This window comes from Curcuma longa, chromosome 3 (genome assembly GCF_044706935.1).
Source record: "Curcuma longa cultivar G26 ecotype Majalengka, Jawa Barat chromosome 3, ITB_CL_G26_1.1, whole genome shotgun sequence".
Classification (NCBI taxonomy): domain Eukaryota; kingdom Viridiplantae; phylum Streptophyta; class Magnoliopsida; order Zingiberales; family Zingiberaceae; genus Curcuma; species Curcuma longa.
The window spans coordinates 6563884-6581025 of NC_133863.1; the positions used below are offsets into that span (position 1 = coordinate 6563884).

A 17142-nucleotide genomic window follows, 5' to 3' on the forward strand; every position below is an offset into this window, starting at 1 on the left:
TTAGGGTTTTGATTCAAGATAAATTATAAGTTTGAGTCATGTGATTATTGCTAATACTTAGAATGTTATTTTTATTTTTAGATTTATTGAAGTTGGTTAAAATAGACTATCATGTGATTCTTTTATGAGTTGCTTAACTCATTTAATTAAACGAAGTTATCTTACATGCTCATTTTTTTTTTTTGTCAAAACCTCTTTAATTAAATCAGCCGAATCAAATCAATTTCTGAGAGATGGAATATTGAATTTGAATTTATAATGAACGGGCCATAAGTAATGAGATAAAGATGATCGATCCCCTAATCTGAATTGACACCTCTACGGGCCATAAGTAACATCTACCTATTACGTTCCTTGTCGGCTAACCTATCTTCAGTATTTTTTTTTGGCCGTCTTGGGCTTTAACAGTTTATGATGCACAAAGTTCATATGCGAGTGCAATCTACATGTGTAAATATAACGTGAGAGTAATTGGATTAGAAAAATGTTTGCATAAAAAAAAATGGTCCATCTAAGCTACGACAGACACCCAATTAGCCAATTGAGAGACGACAAGCAACCTAAATTGGGGCCTAGCTACAACAGAGCTCAGCCAATAATAAATTAGTAGTTATAGCTGAGTTCCAACAACCGGAATTCACTGACGGTAGCTAATTGTGGTCCCAATATTAGGCGGCCCTTGTGGGCTGGCCCAGATAGAAAGTGAGAGGGCTCGGTCCCTCTCTTTGTTTGCTGCACTGCACTGCACGTACGGTGCCTGCCTTAGTTCCAGTTCCATGGCAGTACTGGTCGTAGCAAAAAGTCTGGATTTTTTAATTAGATAGATCCTCTCTAATTTTTATTTGAATTATTTAAAGGGCTACAACCTCTTCATTATCACCCTTCAAGCTATCTCTCCGTCCATGTAAAAAATGCATAGATTACCAAAGGGGATGTCAACTATATAAGTGCTATATATAATAACGTGTCAAATTGAATAACCCAAAAGAATATCTTATTCCGTCAACAACTCGATCGAAGAGGTGCATTGACTAATTGTCGAATGAATATGCATGGGAGACGTCTAATTTGAAAGGTTATGAATGACTATTTGAACAGGTGTATCGACTATAATTGAAGATTTACCTCTCTAATCTATTAATCATAAACTCACCATTCATAATTAGGAGATACATTACAAACAGACAACAATGATATAAATTTACTACATATAGTTTAATTAATCACCCAAATTGACGTGATAGCAAATAAAACGATTCTTAATCATTGTAAATGAACCTTTTCTATATATATTCAACTATAACTCATACATACTAGCTCTATTATATTGAAAAGTTGTGTGTTTCATGGAGCGTTTCCTAGCTAGTTCATGTCGGTTGAGAGTCGATGGAAAGAAAATGACGACATTACTCTTAATAGAGCAATTAATTTTTAATGCTGCAACAATGGATTGAAGGCTTATCTCTTTTCGATGAGTGTGCAGAGAGGGCGAGAGCATACAGCGAGTGGCGAGCGCATTACACAACGCAATCTAGAAAAACATATATAACCTCACTCATAAAGACAAAAGTAACCCAAGTAATTGAATCCACAACTAGCAGATCGAGCTATAAAGGTCGATTTAATACATGTAAAACCCTTATTGTCGACATGATTATTCATTGAACCACCGCGTGGGGCCCTTTAGGAACCCCCATAAATAAGTCGGGTCTTAAGTTGTGCCAAACTTTAGGATAACAGTGGCCCAACGGTCAAATTTTTTGGCAGCGACCACGAGGAGGAGCATTTCCCTTGTCTATTCCCGTCTTTCCGCTCCTGCTTGCTGCCTCGCTCTTCTTTGATCCATTCAACTAAGGACGACGACTACGTTTCGACGCGAGGCTCTCGCCCTCGATTTCCTACCGCCTACGCTTCCGCGCATGCAAGTCTCTTTCTTTAATTTGACGCGGCCTCTCGGGCGAAATCTTCATATCCTTTTAACTCCGCCATTTTCTTCATTCTTTGCTGCTAATTGGATCTATTGCCGGGTTGGATTGCTAAGGTATGGCAGCTTCTTTGATGTCCTTGTGGTATACCGTCTGTAGCTCTTTCTTGTTTCGGATTTTGAGGTTCCAGGTTGCTAAGCATCTGATTGGCTTCTTAATTACCTGACATTTTTTTAGTATTATCGGTATATTCTTAGTTCTTATTGCTGACTTTTTAGGATCTCCAAGTCTAGCTTAGTGTTTTAAGTTTCTCTCCAAGTTGTTCTTATTTTGCTTGATGCAATACTGCCGAGAGGCTGTTGTTTCGTATTTCCAATCCTGCTAGTTTGTTTGAGTCTTAGAAGTGGGATCAGTTTCCTATCAAGCATTTTCAATTTAAGCGTTTCTTCTCAAGTCTAATCGAAGTGAATTTTACTTTTTCTCTGTTTAATTTGCTACTTGCTTCCATTTTTTAAACAATATGTATTTTTTTAAGAAAAGAAAATAAATCATCACAATTACTTGTGCGAGGATTCATATATTCTTCAATTTCGGTTGTGTTATCTATGTAATAAAAAATGGATAAAATATTAACAAAAACGATAGACTTTTGCTATAGATCTATAGTACAGTGATTGATGAATGGTACTTGAAGAAAAATAGAACAGATAGATCTATCAGACTACAACTTTTTGATTCTTCAAATATAATTACAGATATCAGTTTCAAGGGTTTGAAATGTGATTTCCAGAAATCAGTTTCTTTTCTAGTCTTCATTAATGTCTTTATTTAAAAGATGACCTAGAAGTTATGGTTTTGTAATATTTTGTGTTCTCATATTCAAGATACTCCATGCAATGCTAGTCTCTTCTATAACTTGTTGGTAACTCGATTATATGCTAATTTCCAGATTAATTGATCTGTGTTAGACTAGCTTTAACTGATGTTTGTGTTCGCTGCATCTACCAACTTTTTCCTAGTTGCTGTTGTACTTCAACTATTTTCTGCTATTAAATTGAAATGATGGGGCTGTCTTTTCCATCTTTTGTCATTTGTTTTTGGATAGTATTCTCAAAAATGTATTATTCAGCTTCTTTTACCCTTGTCACGTGCAGAAAAAAATAAATCATTTCCATTTATTTCTCTCTCCGCACTGAGTTTATCATCAATTGCTATAAGCAAGTCAAAGTTGAGATGGATGCAAGGCAGGTTCTTCTATCAACCACCAACCAGAAGAGGACAAAACCTGTAATTTCTAGCTCCAACCCTTTTGATTCTGTTGCTGATTTTGAAGTTGATCAAAGCAGCAAGCCTACTACTTCTGCATCCTCGCGTTTGGGATTTTCAGCATCAAATGCCAGATACAGGAATGAATTCCGTGATTCAGGTGGCATTGAGAACCAGTCTGTACAAGAACTGGAAAACTATGCTGTATACAAGGCCGAGGAGACTACAAACACCATAAATGGGTGTCTTAAAATTGCTGAAGAAATGAGAGAAGATGCTTCAAATACTCTTGTAAAGTTGCATCAACAAGGCCAACAAATTACTAGGACTCACCAAGCTGTTGCAGATATTGAGCACGATCTTAGTAGGGTATGCTATACCTTTTAGTTAGTTTTGTTCTATTCCCTTTCTGTGTTGAGTTGCAAAGAACTATATTTAATCAAACTAGTTCAATAGACTTAAGTAGAAAAATCCAAGCATCTGTGCTCCTCTTGCCTATTTTACTACTAATTGTGAGTTAGTCTTTGACGCAGAATCCATCTTGGCAAAGATTAATTTGTGCTTAATTTTTGTAACTTATAGTAGATGAGTTTAGAAATTTTGTGCTTAACTTTGTGAGATATAGAATATATTCGTGGTTTTCGGAATTAGGGATGAGCATAAAATCCAATCCAATAGTTACATGATCCAGCCTGATGCATCTGTCTCAGAATCTAATTATTTTTGTTTTGGATCAGTTTCACAGGCATATATATAAATATACATGTATATGGATTTTGGGTCATACATGGATATCTAAATGCCAATTAACTTGGCCAAGCCTAAGTTTAATTTGCTCAAAATTTAATCACATAAATAGTCAATTAATTACCCATTGCTATCCCGGGTAGTTTACTCTTAAAATTGATATGTACCATTGAATTGTAATAGTAATGAAATACTAATTTACTCTATTGCACTGTAGTACTAGGTTTGTATATTATATTTCTGGATTCATAACTATAGCACATTAAGTAGGTGTTTTGATATTAATTTATGATATTAGAATGAATTTTTGTTCCATTAATTTTTTAGCTTTTGTTGACATTGGAAGTCCTTGATGCTATTTAAAAATTGATAGCCAATCAGATCTTGTTTGGGTTTGGTCAAATCTACCGTACTTTGACTTGCATATATACTATATTGGATTAATTTTCCTTGATCCAAAAGACTTTGGCCGGATCAAATTTCGGTTGAAAATAGACCCAACCTAACCCACCTTCACCCCTATTTTGAGTAGGATATTGTGGAAGCAATTTATTAATCGAGTCACATGTGTCTATTTTTGTTCTACAGGTTCCTGATACAGTTTGTTTGTAACGCCAAGCACTGTCATCTTCATGTGCTAAACTATGTTTCTGATTAATGTATGTGTTTCTTTAGGGTGAAAAGCTTTTAGGAAGTCTTGGGGGCTTATTTTCTAAGACGTGGAAGCCAAAGAAAACACACAAAATTAAGGGACCTCTTCCAGTGCCCCAAGGTAAAGTGCAACCATTTTTTTGGTCAACTAATTCCCAACAAATCCATTGAAAACCATACATATTGGTTCAACTTTTTCTGATGTTTTGTCAACAAAATCGTAGATGATTTTCATACTCAGGGTAGCCACCTTGAGCAGAAGCAGAAATTGGGATTAGTTACTGCTCCACCTCGGTCAGAACCTCGGCATCTTCCCTCGGAACAAACCTCTGCACTTGAGAAAGTCGAGGTGGACATTGAATCTAATTACGTGTCCTATTTAGTTTTTGTTTCACTAAACAACACTTTATTCATTCTATGCTTGTTGTACCAGCATGAGAAGGCAAAGCAAGACGACGTGCTTTCTGATTTAAGCAACTTGTTGGGTGAGCTGAAAAGTATGGCCATTGACATGGGTTCTGAGATTAAGAGGTGGGTTACCTATCATCTGAATGTTCTTTTATCTAATTCATTTTGTTTCTAATAATTAGTAGAGCCCTGAAATGAAAGGCATAAAATTTGGAAAATACTCAAGATAGATAAATAGCAAATGGGAGATTTTGAATTCGTCGGTTTTGTCATCGGTACCAATTCACACAAATGCTATTTTTCGAAACCAGATCATGTTTACGAGTTTTTTCCTTTGGTTTTTTTTTCGGTCCTATACTAGTTACCCAATTTATATACACGAATAGAAGATTATAAAATTAGCAGCTGGTTATTAATACCAATATATCCTTTAATAGTTTGTTTTGTTTTGGAAATTGCAGGCAAAATGTAGCTTTGGACCGTATGCAGGACGATACAGATGAGATACATGAGAGGGTTAAAGGTGCAAACCAGCAAGGCCGGCGATTGCTCGGAAAATGATTTTTTTTTTTTAAAGAAATTTATGAAGCTATGGCCTGTAATAGTTCTAGTGCACACTTGAAGAGCTTTGCCTTTGTATCATGTTCTTTTCTTTTGACAGTCTCAGTTGTATGTGCATCACTGCCACTGTTTGATTCTTTTTGCTTCTGTCACAAATTTCTTTAGTCGACATTAAAAACTGAATAGACCTTGAACATCCTTTAAATAAAATTCAAACTCTTGAACAAGTTTAGTGTGAATAACATCATATATATATAATATCATGATGTCCTACGTACACAAATGCCGAAATCCACTCTTCCTTTTCCAATCATATTTTCCCCCCATATTATCTTATTATGTTTCCATGTATTCGATGATAGAAGTTTTTTAGTCTTAATTTTAATAGGAAACAAATTAAAACATGTATCCCTTCTTTCAACCTCTATCACCTTGACGATAAGAGAAATAACATGTCGACTCCATCAATACTATTATACTAGTAGTCAATCTTGTCTTGGGCACTTTCTGGTTAACTTCGATCTGTATGAGTGAGCTAACAATGAAAGCGAAAATGAGGCATTATCACTTGAACTAATTTTTCTTAAATTCTAAACTCTCTACATTATTACTACTTGAGCAAAACCATTAGATGAAAACTCTTCTTTGCCAAGTTTAGTAGCTATAGTGAAAGATTTACATTTGCATGATCTTCATTATATTCAAAGAATATGGATTTTGTCCATACCTACTAATTAAATTTTCAACTTTACATTAATTCTTTATAAGTTATCGATCGCCTACCTGCAACCCAAGTTACATGATTCTTTAGTCATAAGAAAAGATGCTAAATGATTGCAATAAGAATTGAACCTTAATACATGCATTAGATGAGAGTAAATTAAGAAATACTACTAAAAATTAAACTAAATAAATATCAATATTTATATTTTACTAATATTAATGACTCAAATATAATGAAGGTCAATTACAAGTATTTTGAATGCAGCTCCCTTATCTTTCACTTTTTTTGTTAAAAAAAAGCATTTTACCTACTAAAGATTCAAATCTGTTTCATTTCACTCTCATGATTTAACATTAATCAATCGTTATATATATATATATATAAAATACAAAGTGTGAAAGGAAATGATTTCGAAAACTTAATTAGGAGGTGATTAAGTTGATAGCCTTAAAACTTTAAAAGGTGAAGCAAATTTTTTTTTAATAAACTCTGTCGGTTATTTAAGCCAAATTTCTCCTGCTGACATCAAAATTAAAGTAAACAAAACAGCTACTAAATTCAACTTTGTTGTAAAATGTGAATATCATCATTAATTGCCTCGGGCATAGTTGAATTGATTATGATGGAGCAGAATTACTGAAGTGGGTAAGAATCGAATCTCGATAAAGCCGAGGCAATGTCCTCTTCCGTCGTGACCAACTGTAGTTTCTCAATTTACCTCCTCATATATGGTCGTGAGTTTATCGTGGTCAACTGCACTTTTCAATTTACCGCCTCATATATGGTCATGAGATCGACCATGTAAGACTGTTGGGATGACACGCGGATTCCACAGTTGAACTGAATATATATCATCATTAATTAATTTTTTTAGAAGTATTTCGCCATCGAGGCAGGATAAAATTTTAAAAAATATTTATATTTTAAATTTCTAGTATCGTGAGTAATTCAGTATTATATATATATAAACCAAAGCATATGATCATCCATGGTAAACACGCCCAAATCTCACATGATCTAAACCGTTGATCAATTACAACAATTCACGAGTAGGCAACCCTACTCTCCCTGTCTCACCTCCGCTTGTGATCTCTATAAATAGCGACTGATAAGAAGACGACCCCATGCACATTAAAACTCTTTGGGACTCATTCATTAATTTGAAAGCTCTCTCTCTCTCTCTCTCTCTCTCTCTCTCGTTCTTCCTTTTTGTTTAACTCCCCTAGCTCCGCTTCCGCTGTTCCCATTAGTTTCCCCAAATCCCTACTTCATGGAATCGCTGCTCTGAATCCGCCATGAAGTTTTCTTCTTTCCCCAATTCCCTCGCCCTCCTCCTCATCCTCCTCACAGCTGCCCTCCTCCTGCCTCCGGCCGCATGGACTCGCCCCTCCGGATCGTCGGTCGTCCACCTCCACGGCCGCCGCAGCCACCACGCCTCCCGGGACGCCGCCTTCCGTACTACCCCTAAGCCACCGCCTCCGGAGCGGGCGGAGGAGATCGACCCCAGATACGGCGTCGAGAAGCGCCTCGTCCCCACCGGCCCAAACCCCCTCCACAACTAGATCGCGGGTAGAGTTAATTAGCAGCCCTAATTGCTGGTTTAGATGAATAATTTCTTAGTTTTACTCGTACAGCAGATACATGGTTAATTGGGTTTAGCTTCGTCCTCTCTTGTTCTTTCTTTCCTTGCTCTTGTTCGATCGTGCGCTCTTTCTTCATGATCTGAAAGAAATCACAATGGAGGATGTCAACTTAAAGCAAAGTTTTTTTTTTATTTTTTGAATTAGATGTTTATCTGTCGAAGTGTGTGAATAATTTTTTTCTGTAATTTTATCACCTTAAATATGATCCATATCTCTCTCTCTATATATATATTTTCTTTCTAAATGTTACAAAATGGAGGTCGAAATTAGTTGGACAGGTGCAATTTGTCTGTTCGTGACCTTTCTTTTCAATGCCTCTTAATTAACGTGTCGATGTGTTCCGTCTTCTTATATTGAAACAAGTCACACCGGAGGATGTCATCTAAATTCTTAAGCCATAAGCTTGTTTCTGATGGTACTTGTGCAGTGGGGGACGGTGATCCAAGGCATCAAATTAATTTGATGCTTGCGAGGAAGTTAATGTACGCGTTGTTATATCCAACCAAGTTCAGAATTAATTCAACGGTTTGAAATCATCAATCTACGATTTCTAACAGGTTGACTTTTAATCTTAACCATTCAAAATGATTTAGATTTGAAATCATGGATTTACAATTCAATACACCATTTAAAATTATTATATTAAAAAAATTAAATTTATAAAATTATTTGTACGTTGATAGATCATTATTAAAAATAATCATATAACAAAAGATAATTATTAAATAATAATTAACACGTGACATCATTAATCGATAAATGATTATAAATTAAATAACAAATGAATAAGCGTCTCTCTTACTCCTCTTTCAATTATTAAAAATAATAATATAATGAAATAAAAGTATTGATTAATTATTAAATAATTAATTAGTATATATAAAAATTAATAGTTGTAATCTAGTTGGTTAGGATATTTCATGTTTACCAGAGAAACTCGAGTTTGACTACCAGCATCAACAAATTTCTTTTGACATCTATATAAAAAAAAAATCCATCTGATTTGAACCGACAGTTAAAGCTCAACCGATAAAGTGGAGGGTATCCTTTAATTGATAGGCTCGAGCACACGTGCGAGAGGGAGGGCCGAGTGATAAAATATTTCGGTAGAGAAACGGATTCAATGGGTTAATGAACCCCTGAATCTTAACTAACCCGGCATCAATGGGTTGGACCGGTTACAATTCAGGCACGTAACCCGGGTAATTAATTAGTCCGTGCACCCGATTACAGCCCGGCTTAGGACCCGGTAACCGGACCCAGCCGGTGGTCAGGTACACCCGTTGCTAACACAATTCTTTTCATTCCTTCTCGTTCCTGCTTAGATGGGTGCGGCCTAAACAGTATGCCGCCTTGATAATAGGGGTAGATTATCTCTGAGTTTTGTATCACTTAAATTTATACGTATTTGATTGATACAAAATCATATACTTGCATGGAAGGAAGCATTTTGAGCAGAGGGTGTGACGTTTGATTTTGAAAACACAAAAGTGAAGCGCTCGTTTGGAATTCTGCCAATTATATTTCTTCGTTGTCTCCGCCAAATTGTTTCATCACTAGCTATACCTTGGAAGACAAATCATTGCATCTCCAAGTTTGACGATTTAACAAGACGATACAAGGCTACGAGTAAGAAGAGGTCGATCTCCACTGTCGACCTTCCGTTTGCCTTAAATGATCCCTAAATTCTAGCATCTATTAAAAACTTTTTTTTGTACTAGTTATTAAACTCATTTGGATCGCCGCAGTGTGATCAAATATGATGATGGTTCGTGGAATTCAACAAGGCAAAAGTATGGTAGAATTGATCGTATATATTGAAAAGTCAAAAAAATGGGGCATGTCCATTCCCTGGCCTCGTTAAGTTGACAAAGGGCCAAGGAATGGGTCAAGCAAGGCGATTAATTGAAGATTATCAACCACCGCTAAAGAAATCTTCAACTTCAGATATTGGAAGTAGCCCATCTAAACTGACTTTCTTTTTCAAACCACACAGTTCGACCAAATTTCGATTATGTTGAAAATTGATCAAACCAAATCGTTTGACCCGCATTTCTATTTCATTTTAAAATACCTTTTAACTAAATGAGTTAAAATACTATCAATTCACTGACCATAAAAAAAGAGGTTGTTCAAGTATTTTTATATAAGGAAACACGAGCAAAGAGAATAATAATACAAAAAAAAAAAAAAGATGAAAAGCAAATTTATTTATTACTGTCTCACAGGTGTATTGATTATCCACTAAGCTTAGACAAGTCTGGAATGAGAGAAGTCAAGGTACAAAAAGAATAGAAAAACGAGTAGCAAAACTTATATGAAATATACAGCAGGACCAAAACAAACACAAGCAAAACCTGTTAGCCTATTATTCTGATTCTAATTTTATTACTGTTACCTGAGAGAACACCTTCAGAGCATATTAGTGTGCAATCCAATCTCCTGCAGACTCAATGGTAAAGAAGAGAATATTATGACGCAGGCAATCGTCGAAATTAAGCATCAGAAAGAGTTGGTGGAACTGGAGGAGGAGACACTTTGCCTTCGTGAAGTGAGATAACAGTTTCGAAAGCACCAACCAGGGCCTTCACCTTGCTCTTCCTGGTCTCAACAAGTTTTCTAGCAGTTTCCTCAATCACCTGATTCAGCAAACGTTGTGTGTCTTTCTTTTCCTGCACATCTTGGTGCTTCAGAACGACTATAAGTGCCTTTGCAAGGGAAGCATTGGAGTTTGGAACACTTCGACCACTCCTAAGAAACTTTGTATGGAAATCTCCTTGATCATTTTGGTTGTCGCTTGCCAATTTACGATGTCTGAATCTGAGAATTCTTGGCACATTGTTCTCAGGTTGCAGGCTAGTGACCTTACCTCTGCTGAATTTCAACTTATGAGGGGTGGAAAATTTATCTTCCAAGTGGACACTTGCGGTTCTTCTATGTGGTCTGTCAATCTGACCCTTGGAGATAACAGTGAACTTTGTATCAACGTCACCTTTAGCATTTTGTTTGTCACTTGCTATTTTAGCCTGTCTGAACTTGAGTATTCTCGGTGCCTTGTCCTCAGATTGCAGGCTGACTACCTTACCTCTGCTGAATTTCAACTTGAGAGGTGTAGATAATTTATCTGACTGGATGCTTGCAGTTCTTCTATGTGGTTTATCAATTTGATCCTTGGATATAACAATGGAGCTCCCTTGTGCTACTGCTTGTCTCATATCAGGTTCATTCACTCCACGAGACTTAGAACCAGTGTTACCCTCTTTCCCAGCAGATTTATTCACTTCCTCATGCTTTCTAACATTTTGCTTCAGAGACCTGAGATTTATGTTCTCTTGTTTTGGTCCACTACATTCACCACTTTCTTTCTTTGGTCCCAGCTTCCCAGCTCTTTTTTCAATTTTCACCAGAGGGACTATATTCCTGTTTTTACATAACTTTTTTGTTGACACTTTTCTAGTAAGGGACCGCACAGATAGAGATCTCAAGGATTGCCCCAGTACTTTGTTCACTTCTCTACCTGAATGGCTTGGAGCCTTGCTTATCTTGTCACTTTGTAATTGATTCAGATTTTCTGAAGAAGTTGATTGAGACATAGTTTTTAGTAAGAGATCCTTGGCTTTCATGGGGTTGGCTGGTTCAGCAGATGCATTAGCAGTCTTACCAGCTGATAAAGCTCTTTTCATGACCGTCCTGGTTGTCTCAGCTACAAGGTTGTTATTCATCTGTTTAGTCTCCGTCTTATTAGAAATTACCGATTTGCTTATTACACTTGACGAATTCTTTTCCTTTGTATTTGAAGTCCCAGATACCGTGACCTTTGCATGTCGAATGACTTTGGTTCTTTCGTGGGCACCAATACTTTCATCTGCTCTTTTGAGTTCAATTATATCTCCTTTTGCTTTGGCTACTAGACAAGGACCTACCTTTTGTCCCCTTTTATTTGCACCGGATAGTGTTGTCTTGCGTGGCATACCACCATTGGCAAGTTCCTTCCTGGCTGATATTGCATTCTTGTGATTCTTAGGCTTCACGCTTGAAACTTCAACAGGCGATGCGTCCAGTTCGCTTAAAGTAGTATGCTCACTAGAAGCAGTGTGTTCCTGTACGGGAAATGTGGCATTCAGCTCTTCAGAGATCCCTTCTAGAAGATTGGAAGATGTATGTGTGACCGAAGCATTGACGCGTTCAGTTGATGATGAAACCATGAGTTTTACCATGACAGGTTCAGTTGATGATCCTTCTGTAGGTCCAATCTCACCAAAGGCAATGACATTCTCCACTGCTTTCTGATCTACATTGATGCTCATGGGCTTCACAGGTAATCCTAATCCTTCTGACAGATAATTTGACTCATGCAAATCAGAAGCATTGCTTGGTGAAATGGATGATGGCGTCATTAGTTCGATGCATGTTGTTTCCTCTGATGATCCGTCATCTTGATTCGGAGGTGCATGCTTAACAAATGAATCAGTCATCTTAGCACTTGATGGAAAATCGAACTCCCAATCCATGGAACCTTGAACTGGAACTTCTTCTGGATTTGTAGTTGAGTCAAAAAGCTGAATTATCTTTTCAGTTGGAAGATCAGAAATCTGAATTATCTTCTCAGGTGGCAAATCATTCTCTGGCTTCTGAGGTGGCAAACCATTTTCTGGCTTCTCAGGTGGCAAATCTGAATAATCTTTCTTTCCTCTCTCTAGCTTGTTAACAACGGTGCCTTCATCTTTTTCACCAATAGGGATGTCTTTATTGGCTAATTTTTTTTTACGGATAGGACGCCTTTTCTTAACCTCTACATCATGCTTTATTCCATACTTGCACATATCATGGCAAGAATTTATGGAAGCTCTTAGGTAATGAGGAATTAGCTTTTCCTCAGATGAACCTTCCTTTTTCCCTGTAGAGTTTCTTCCCGCTGAATTTTTAGGCCTTGATATCTCAGGGGTTACAGAAATAGTATCCCTCTCTGCTGCTTCTTTACTCATTGGTGAAAATTTTGGCTAATATCCAGAATCCTGCAAGAACATAAGGTAGGCATGTGATGTCAAGTTCCCGGCGATTAAACATGAAGAAGCTGTAGAACAAAAGATAAAGAACTTAATGGAACACCTTATATCAAGTCTGAAAATGAGAGAGTTGCTAAAATCATGTTTCAAAGTCGGGTTAGTCACTGATAGTGCTCTAGCGTCAGACTGATATGGCACTAATGAAAAAGAGCAGTATGCACCGTGATAAATGCTATCAAAGAAGAATTTATATACTACTAATTCAATAGTATTAATGAATCCATGAATTTAATTTCAGAGCTAACAGGTAATTGTCCCGATTGAGATTTAAAACAATCTGAAATGTGACACTAGCAACATTAGCAGTGTGTTTCTGCGATAAAAGTTAAAGAGAACCACAAGATGCATCATGAAGTATATATCAGACTCAGTGTTCACCCTGGAAGTTCAATTGAATAGAGTTCATGAAGGAGATTAAGTTTATTAACACTAAACTGTCCTGCAGAAAGCAAAGGAATTAAGGTGAAAAACTACTTGCTTTTCCCCTAACTGGCCTAAAATTGTGAGCCTATGAAACATGTACTATGATAAAGCAAATTGGCAATGAAATTGTTAAATGTTAAAATGAGTGGATCGGCATGTTTGAATCCATGCCTACTTACCAAATTCATAAAAAGTTCAAAGGTAAGAACATCTGTTTAATTTAAGACATCCAAACAATTCCAATCGTGGCACTAGTGAACTGAAAATTTCAAAAGCAGCTGCGACGACTGCACAAGGCCAGTTCTATTTAAAAGCTAACAAAAAAAAGAAGAAGCTTTTTCACAGATAAGTATGCACAACTCTCATTTATTTCGGGGAAAAAGAAAATTCGAAAACCTACATCTGTGGAGAATTCAGATTTTGTATGAGCATATATAACATCACTTTTGCAACACGAGAATCTATAAATATACCCAGACCAATAGAAGGCCACATCCATAGAAACTCAATCTTCCTCTCGATGCAGGAATTAGAAAGCTAAAAAGTTCCATTCGATCGCCGAAGAACAACGGATAAAACAATCAGAAATCGGAAGCTCATCGTCCCACTCATCTTCTACCCGCAGCAAATCGAAAACAATGCGAAGGACGATCTGAAGTCCAAAAAAAAACAGAAACGAACAAGAACAGAGATCGATAGGATCAAAACACCAAAGTAATCACAACCTTTTTCGACTCTCCGATGATTATGTCGGCGAGGTTGTCAAAGAAGCCGCAGAAGCCCCATCAAGATCGTACCTTCTTCTGAATTCCGGACACAAATTACAAAAAGACAATTTGCACAACAGAATCGCGATTCCGTACTCAAGCAATCAGCCGTGCCCGGGACGTTGGCGTTGCCACGGCGTCGCCCGCAGCGTGCTTCCTTGAACTGGACAAAGCGGAGAGCGAGAGAGAGAGAGAGAAAGAAAAAGAAAGAAAGAAGAAAAAACAGGGCGTTAGATCATAATGGGGCCCACATCCTCCGTGGGCCCCACCCTCAAATGTGGAGGGCAAAGGAATCCTTCCCAAAAAACTACCCGGCGGGCCCACCAAAATTATGACTAAAATTGTGGCCCTCGTTAGCCGTTCCTCCCAAAGTTAAATAGTTAGGTGAACATTAAATAGATAATTAAGACTTCCTCGTTAGAGTATTAATTTTAATTTTACTGATTAGAAAAATGTGACTAATTGAGGATTATAAATAACTCAACGCTCACTGAGATGTTCACATTCTGTCATATCGTTCGTTGTTCCCGTTTCATAAAAAAAGACATTATGAAATCATATTTTAGATGATCTTTCAATCATTTCTATTTAAATTAAAGCCAATTAAATTAAACCCTTTTGATTGCAATAAAACTTACCACTCTCGATGCACAAGTGTCTATTTTATTTGATGTGATTAAATAAAAGTATCCATTAGTATTTTTTTTAGTAAAATAAAAAATCACTACACCTAATTGTTTTCTTTTTCAAAGTGAATTACAACTAAATAAAAATTAATATTATAAGTACACTAAAACGCTTGCTATAATTAAATAAAAGAGTTATTATAACTATTATTATTTTAATTATTTTTTATCCAAAAAAATAAAGCCAAGATTTGTATAGTAATAATATTAACCGTGTGTGCTTTTAATAGCTAGCGTCATGCAATACATTCTTATAATTGGTTAAATAGTGTAGATAAATAGCTGCAAAAACAACGTGGATGCTTAGGAAGTATCGATTCAACAAGGATGATATATACTTAAAAATATAGTTTTATTGTTTGGAAAATCAATGCAATATCGGTGGTGGCAATTCACCAACACATTATTTAATTAATTTATTCTTGAAGTGATGAGTAGGTATATCTGTATTCAACTAATTTTCATCACCTAAATCACTTTTGTTCGACAATAGTGATTTTATGAAATGCATGCTAATTGATCCAAAATTACAATTGCGATTGAATTTTATTTGTAGTAATTTTAGAAATCTATGTTGGAATTAATGAGAGTATATATATATATGTACGCGAGGCGGCCAACCTTTCCATATAATTAAATTATCAAGAATGATTCTTAATGACTCGGTTAAAAGGGCGATCATAACATAAGCATGTGTTCAACGAACCTGTTAGGTCGTTCATCATGACTAGTGCTCGTTGGATTAGATAATTTAATTTCTAGGAAAAGATAAGATTATTACTTAGTGATATATAGCGAGCTAGTATCATCATAATAGGACTTTTATTTTATTGGCCTGCAGTACATTTTTATATATCTGTGTCTGAATTTAAAGCTGCATCAGGAATGGTTCAACATCGAGTTTCTCACATCTGCCAGGCCCACTAGTAAACAACAAGTAGTTATCTATTATATTGCGGACGACAGTTATTAATTCTGTGGGGCTCGGGCGTAGGTATTTTATTTGGGGAGAGATCGATCGAACTGCATGCCACCATTAGACCTAGCTATATATATAGCTAGAGCTTGTGGTACCGGACTTGGTTTATGTTCTAAACCTCGAATACTTCAACATGCCCCTCATTTGTATACTATATATATGGTGGTAGAGGCTAAATGAAGAACAATCTGACGCAGCATGGAAAAAATCTGTACGAGTTCAATGTTTTCAACAAAGGCACTGGGCAGAGCCTACACCAAGGTCTCTGATATGTGAAGGAAACTGATTCAGGTCATCAGGTGTGTGTGTGTGTGTGTGTGACTTTTGTGTGTGTTGGAGCTAGTGAGATACTCAATAGGTAACACGATGGATAGCATGATAATTTATTGCAGAAGCACAAATTCAAGCATTTGTTTCAGATCTGTACCAGCACCAAGGTCAATTTTGGAGAACTGGATCGCGCAAAATGGGACCTGGGCCTGTCATTCACAATAAAGATAGAACTACAACAGTTTCAAGAGTTCAGAAAATCATAAAAGGTGTTCATTTCACAAATTGTTCCAGGAATTTAATAGACTGGAGGTGGAACAATTAATATCGGTGTGGTACCTTTTTTCAGTTGAAACTGCTTATAAGTCATGCCCCTCGCAACAGCAATATCCAGAACTCCTTTAGCACCAGCAAGGTTAAGACCACAAGGCAAGGGTGAACACCAAGATCAATTTGATAAACTGTGAGCTGGTAAGGTTCACACAACTAAACTAATTAATTAATATATATCATATAGAGGTTAGCTGAATACAAGAGAACAAACTCACAGAACGAAGGGCCCAATAGTGCTAGTACAATACAGTTGAATTAATATGACTTTTGAAGCCAACGACTGCTGGGAAAGTGTTCGATTTAATGTTTTCACACGTTTCCTTCCTCCAATGAAAAGATTCATACGTTGAACATTCCAGGCCTTTTGTCACTTCTCCGGGACTCTTAGGATAAATTCGATCCTCGATCAATTACTATATGCAACAACTTCCTAATTGGCACTATATATAAAATTGAATTTTAAAACTGATTTGCTTTTGACTCTAGTGAGTGGGTACAAATTTTTCTACTGCAAGGACGAGTGTTGCACAGGTGCGCGCATCTGGCTTTGGGCGGCTGCTAGTGCGAGGTGGCCCGTCAAATTAAATGGTTCCCAAACTTTTTTTTTTTTTAATCTTTAAGGTCATTCCTAAAGTTTCTATACATAAATAAACTTTAAAGTCCTTTCACAAAGTCAGTGAGAAAATTGAGGGC

At 36.6% G+C, this 17142-nt stretch overlaps 2 protein-coding genes across 2 annotated transcripts; one reads left to right on the forward strand and one right to left on the reverse strand.

Moving 5' to 3' along the window:
• The first annotated feature begins 1999 nt into the window (after positions 1-1999).
• LOC141825282 (SNAP25 homologous protein SNAP32-like) lies at positions 2000-5695 on the forward strand. Its single transcript, XM_074712669.1, has 6 exons — positions 2000-2041; positions 3080-3560; positions 4614-4710; positions 4814-4938; positions 5023-5120; positions 5459-5695. The coding sequence occupies exons 2-6, from the start codon at positions 3159-3161 to the stop codon at positions 5556-5558; spliced, it is 822 nt and encodes a 273-aa protein (XP_074568770.1). The 5' UTR covers positions 2000-2041; positions 3080-3158; the 3' UTR covers positions 5559-5695.
• Positions 5696-10111: 4416 nt separating this feature from the next.
• Positions 10112-14338, reverse strand: LOC141822888 (uncharacterized). Its single transcript, XM_074710197.1, has 2 exons — positions 14140-14338; positions 10112-12940 (listed from the first exon to the last, which is right to left on the reverse strand). The coding sequence occupies exon 2, from the start codon at positions 12908-12910 to the stop codon at positions 10421-10423; it is 2490 nt and encodes an 829-aa protein (XP_074566298.1). The 5' UTR covers positions 12911-12940; positions 14140-14338; the 3' UTR covers positions 10112-10420.
• Between the last annotated feature and the right edge of the window lie 2804 nt (positions 14339-17142).

Coding starts and splice junctions, on each gene's coding strand:
- LOC141825282 (XM_074712669.1), top strand. CDS start 3,159: ATGGATGCAAGGCAGGTTCTTCTATCAACCACCAACCAGAAGAGGACA. Junction 4,711..4,813: donor ACCTCTTCCAGTGCCCCAAG/GTAAAGTGCAAC, acceptor ACAAAATCGTAG/ATGATTTTCATACTCAGGGT. Junction 4,939..5,022: donor CTGCACTTGAGAAAGTCGAG/GTGGACATTGAA, acceptor TTGTTGTACCAG/CATGAGAAGGCAAAGCAAGA.
- LOC141822888 (XM_074710197.1), bottom strand. CDS start 12,910: ATGAGTAAAGAAGCAGCAGAGAGGGATACTATTTCTGTAACCCCTGAG.